Source organism: Megalobrama amblycephala, linkage group LG18 (genome assembly GCF_018812025.1).
Source record: "Megalobrama amblycephala isolate DHTTF-2021 linkage group LG18, ASM1881202v1, whole genome shotgun sequence".
NCBI classification, from domain to species: Eukaryota; Metazoa; Chordata; class Actinopteri; order Cypriniformes; family Xenocyprididae; genus Megalobrama; species Megalobrama amblycephala.
Window position 1 is genome coordinate 23856037 of NC_063061.1, and position 6000 is coordinate 23862036.

General features: G+C 35.1%; 1 protein-coding gene across 1 annotated transcript in view; it reads right to left on the reverse strand.

Annotated features, from left to right (window-relative positions):
* The window catches only part of nnt (nicotinamide nucleotide transhydrogenase), a 47331-nt gene extending 41595 nt beyond the window's left edge, over positions 1–5736 (reverse strand). Inside the window, exons 1-2 of the mRNA XM_048165542.1 lie at positions 5589–5736; positions 2431–2627 (exon numbers count right to left, since the gene is read on the reverse strand). Coding sequence (XP_048021499.1) covers positions 2431–2584 — 154 coding nt within the window. The 5' untranslated portion in view covers positions 2585–2627; positions 5589–5736. The remainder of the gene's footprint in view (positions 1–2430; positions 2628–5588) is intronic.
* Between the last annotated feature and the right edge of the window lie 264 nt (positions 5737–6000).

Genomic DNA, 6000 nt, shown 5'->3' on the forward strand with positions numbered 1-6000 from the left:
CTTGTGGTTTTACACCTGCGTGCATTTTTACAGTAAGACAAGACCTTGTGACTTTTGCAGCAGCTCCAATTCTGCAGTCATATTTTCAAAAATAGAATTCAAGCAGTAAAACAGAGCATAACTGGGTTTTGGCATGTGTAATAAAGTAAATCAAGTTGATTTCTAATGCACAGCTTCATTTTATGCGTTTTGGTCTGTAAAAGATGTGCAAACAACATATGGTCTAGACAGGCTGAATATGCATCAAGAAGTCATCCAAGTCATGTCCTGCTACTGGTATCAGGAGGTCGCTTGTGGAAAATTCCACCACAGGCCTGATCTATAGATAACAACAACATGAGCTCACGTGAATCACAGGCTTGAGCTGCCTGGAAGTGGTTAAACTGGGCCACAGACCACAAAGACAATTCAAAAAGTATTTGGACTCTGCAGCCATATGTAAAATTTATGAATGCCACTGCATTGGATATCAAACAACAAACCAAGTGGCATTTATTATTACAAAAATTACATTAAGTTGTTGACTGTGACTATTCTTTTGCTGCCTTGGAAATTTGTGCTTCTAGTGTGATATCTTGTTATCAAAAGCAATTCAATTCAGTATAGCATAAGTATCTTAATGTGTTTGAGGACTTTGTCACCAAGGTTAAGTTTTACATGGGTTTTTTTATAAAAAAAAAAAAAAAAAAAAAAAAAAAAATCCAGGATGCATTAAACTGCCCAAAAGTGACAGTAAAGGCATTTATTATGATTTCTATTTGAAATAAATGTTGTTCTTTTCTGCATCGATAATAAGAAATATTTAAGCAGCAAATTAGAATGATTTCTAAAAGATCATGTGACACTGAAGACTGGAGTAATGGCAGCTGAAAACTCAGATTTGCCATCACAGGAATAAATTTCATTTTAAAATTAACAACTTATTTTAATAATATATTAAATATATTAGCTATTTTGATAACATTGTAAAGCGTTATTGTTATTTTAATTAATAATAAATACATATATTTGTAATATTTCACATTACAGTTTGTACTGTATTTTTGATCAAATAAATGTAGCCATAGTTAGAATAATACTTTTTTTTTTTTTTAATCATACCGACAGACACTCTATGTACTATAAATAAAAGAAAATAATTAAAAATTAGTCCACTTTTAAATAAACTTTTCCTGATAATTTACTCACCCCCATGTCATCCAAGATGTTCATGTCTTTCTTTCGTCAGTCGAAAAGAAATTAAGGTTTTTGATGAAAACATTCCAGAATTATTCTCCTTATAACGGACTTCAATGGCCTCCAAACGGTTGAAGGTCAAAATTACAGTTTCAGTGCAGCTTCAAAGGGCTTTAAACAATACCAGAAGAGGAATAAGGGTCTTATCTAGAAAAAAACTAAATTGGCGCCACGTTCGTTCCGTAAGTAGAATAGGGAAGGCGTAGGACATACAGCGTAAGTGTTTTGAAGAATACAGAAACCGGAAGTACGTTCAAGGCGATATTTTGTGTTTATAAAGCATATACAGTTGTATTTTATTTAGAAAATGACAGATCGTTTTGCTAGATAAGACTCTTATTCCTCGTCTGGAATCGTTTAAAGCCCTTTGAAGCTGCACTGAAACTGTAATTTTGACCTTCAACCGTTTGGAGGCCATTGAAGTCAACTATAAGGAGAATAAACCTGGAATGTTTTCATCAAAAACCTTAATTTCTTTTCGACTGACGAAAGAAAGACATGAACATCTTGGATGACATGGGGGTGAGTAAATTATCAGGAAAAGTTTATTTAAAAGTGGACTAATCCTTTAAGTAGTTTTTAAATATTTTTGTTAAAAAAATTTGTAAATGGAAACAAAGTGAATATCTGAGGCCCACAAACTTCTTATGGCAGTCACCATAGACATGTGTTACTTTTCCCAGTAGGCATGCTCCTGCACAAGCTGTGTCAGTCCCGTTTCCTCAGCTGATACAGTGCCAGAAATAACCTGCCCCAGCTGTCATTACCATTCTTTCCCCTTTCAAAAAAAATGTCTGCCATTAATGGCTGGTCCAAACACGTGCTGTATCCAAGCAGCCAGCACGCTACACAGGTCACTTACAGTACACTCATTCATATACTGGGACCTTCAACGCAGATAATAGAGGTAGAACAATCAGGGCAGGGACACAGTGACCTTGAAGGTCACTGCATACGTACATTGACTGCTACATAAATATTAGTAGAAGGGTAAGAAGTTTGGAAATGTCTCATTTGCTTTTGTCGTACTTTAAAACAACATCTGAGGTAAAACAAATTATGTTTATACATAAGCATAAGTGAACCATATTCAAGGTCTTTCAGTCAACTCGTTCATTAATGTATACTGAGGGAAAAATCAAATGTCTGAAACAGAACATGTTTTATAACAATTTAATATTCCAGTAAGGTTACCTGGACTAGCGAGACGACTGAGGGCTTGATGGGTCCTAAAGAACCGCACACATGGTGTCTTCACCGTCCGCACACTATGCAGCTTAGCACAGGCCAGCCCGGAGAACAGGGGGCTGGAACAGCTGGTGGCTACCACACGCAGAAGACTCGCCATCGGAGACACAAGGAGGAGCCGTGCAGTTGGAATAACCCTCCTCCTACATGTGAGGGAGAGTGAGAGGAGGAAAAAAAAAAGTTAGCCTGATGACATATCCCACAATGCTCCACTTTGCCCCAGTAACAGCAGCTCAGCTGTTTACCCACCTCCAAGGTGACACACATATGCTCACAATTCACACAAGTGAGTGACTGGGCATATTAAGTCACTGTGTTCTTACACATTCATAAAGTAAATATCTTACAAACACTACAGAGAACATCACATTCTTTAAAGGAAATAAAACAATCAAAATAAATAAATAAATAAATAATAATAAAAAAAAAAAAAAAAAAAAAAAAATATATATATATATATATATATATATATATATATATATATATATACACACACACACACACACACACACACAATACTGTTCAAAAGTTTAGGGTCAGTCTTTTTTTAAGGAAATTAAATATTTTATTCAGCAAGGATGCATTAAACTGGTCAAAAGTGACGGTAATTTATAATGTAACAATGTTGTTCTTTTGAACTTTCCATTCATCAAATAAACCTGGAATAAAATGCATCATAGTTCCTAAATAATATTAAGCAGCACAATATTTTCAACATTATATTATATTATATTTATATAATATTATATTATATTATATATTACAGTGCTTCCCACAGGTTTGAAATAAAAAACTCTCCTATTACCCACGGCACAAAAATGGTCTACTGCATGTGACAAACAAATAAAGTGTGATTTTGAACAGTATTTTTATTTATTGAAATTAATTTTAATTACATAGCATAGCATACTATTACATTTAATTACATACTAATATTATGCATTATTATGCATTGTAAATTATGCAAAATTACAGCATTTAAATGGTTCTCCTTTTCCTATGTTATCCTTGCTGTCATATAGTGTCTCTCAGGGAATGGGACACAGATTTTACTAGTCAAATTTATATAATGAATAATATGTGTGTCAAATAAGTCTTAGTCTTTTCTTCCTGTGGGGGAGACTACAATAATTTACTATGAATTAAATGGAAATCAAATTAAATACAATTTATTGTGTAACCAAAATACCAATAATGCCCAAAAGAAAAAGAAAAAAAAAAAATAGCGAAATTAAAACGTATAACTTAATTATAAACAAGCCCGAAATACACTGGGACTCTTATTTTGAAATGTCCGTACTATTGCAGGCTGATCCTTCAGATTCTTACAACCGTATAAAACATTTTATATAAAGGCCATAAAGAAGACATTGTAATAATTCATTAACTTGAGTTCATTATCAATCGCTTGGCATAAATCTGCGCTTTTCATTGATTGAGAATCACTTTGAAGCAGTTTTGTGACTTTGCAACATGCAGCGCCCGTGGGAATGTTAGCGGGAGTAAACTGTTCTGACGCACACATAACAAGCAGGTACAAAACGACTAGTTAATCGATCGCGGATGGTTTCATTATTTTGGGCGGATATAAAAGTATAAGAGGATAAAAATAATAAAAGCAAAAATGTGTCTCTAAATATACCTGGGCGGCCCGCCCAAGTAAAGTCTATGTGTGGGAAGCACTGTATTACACACACACGGAGAGAGAGAGAAGATTTTTTTACACATTTTTCCCCTGTTTCTCCACTATATCTCCAGTTTCTAAACATCTTCATGGATAAACAAACATCAGAAACACAGAACCAATCAATTAATCCACAGGGTAAAACAGTCAAGGGCACACAGAAGCAAACACTGAAATGTGAAGTGTATTTGTTTAGGTAAGGACTATCTTATGTAAATGTGATAAGGGTTTTTCTCAGTGGGCCAATGTGGGTCACACAGTAGCGGTTTACAGACAGGAGGCCTTTTACTGTAGGTCTATGACACCATAAACACCGTCTGCATATATTCCAAAAATATACAATTTTTTGTTGTTTTGTACATTTCGATCATTTTAAATACAATTTGATGAATTTTGTAATATTGAACATTATTATTCTTTAATTAATTTTCTAAACATCATAATGATGACATTTTACATTTTAGATACTGACAATATGGTCAAATATCTCTAAGGTCGAACAGGTCATCATAACTTTAAAGGGTTACAGACACTTGATGCATTTAAAGTTTAAGTTAGACAAATACTTTATGAAACATATCTAGTAGGTCTCACAACAAAATAAAAAAGAATTTGTGCTTAAAAAGACACGAGAAACCCAAAGCGTACTGTATTCATGGAACGTACCAGTAATACACGGTTTCCTTTTTTAAATATACATGCATCCCACACATAAAGCAGTGCAGTAGTTATGCGTGTATGAGGGCGTGGGAAACAATCAAATCACCGATTTAATTAAACGCGTGCAGACAGACTCTATTGGATTAACTTATCCTGCAAACTACAATCCAATTCCAGCACCACGTCACCTGACCACAGAAGTGACACAAGTCTCTATCAGATGTGGGGCAACACTTATTGACCCGTACACTAACTTTAAATTTAGAAACTGCAACGTTTGAATGAAAATTGCAATATTCAACATATACGGTGAGGGGAAAACGAGTAACTGTAGCGCCAAAATAACGGTGACCGTCCTTGTGTCTAGAGTTTGTTATTGGACAATGCAGAAGTCATTCATTCAAACAACTCAATGGCACAAGGCACAGAATTTCCGGATGGCGTATTTTCATTCTTATCATGCGGCTCAAACAGCTATATTCAATAAACTCTGTTATGAACCACTAATTCAAAAGCATGAGTTTGCATGTATTTTTTCCGGCAGAGAAATGCGGCTTTGGGATCGACAGAAGGCGGGCACAAGAGCTCATTTCCCCTTCTTTCCTTTTCGTAACACACACTAGCTTGATAGCTAAGCAGAAAGCAATAACAACATGCTATCGTTTGCATTAAGGAATCAAAGCAATGCATGCCCTAATGCATTTCTCACGATCAATTGACAACGTGGCGGGGATCGATAATGAACAATTGAAATTCTCACCGACTCGAGACAGAGCATCAATGAGCGACCTTTGAATTGCAGGACGCAGAGCTTACAGCCGCCACCCGGAAGCACTCGCGCTCACCTCTCTCTGCACCGATTCTGTGGTTTCATTCGACCGTCGCTCAACATATGCAAATCAGTCATGTGCTGTGGGCGTTTGTTAACGAGACTGAACACAAACTAGTTTATGATAATTAGGTATATTTTAGCATATTTATTATGTCTATGTATTTTAGGCTTAAAAATGATTTCGTACAGAATATTAGCAAAAACAAAGTTTGTCGATGTGACATCAAATTGTGTTTGAATTGTGTTGCTTTTGAATTGGGGAGGAAACTATGGTATTTTTTAAGGAAACTTGACAATTAAAGATTACAATTTTGATGTGAGAGAAATAAGTCCCAGCTGT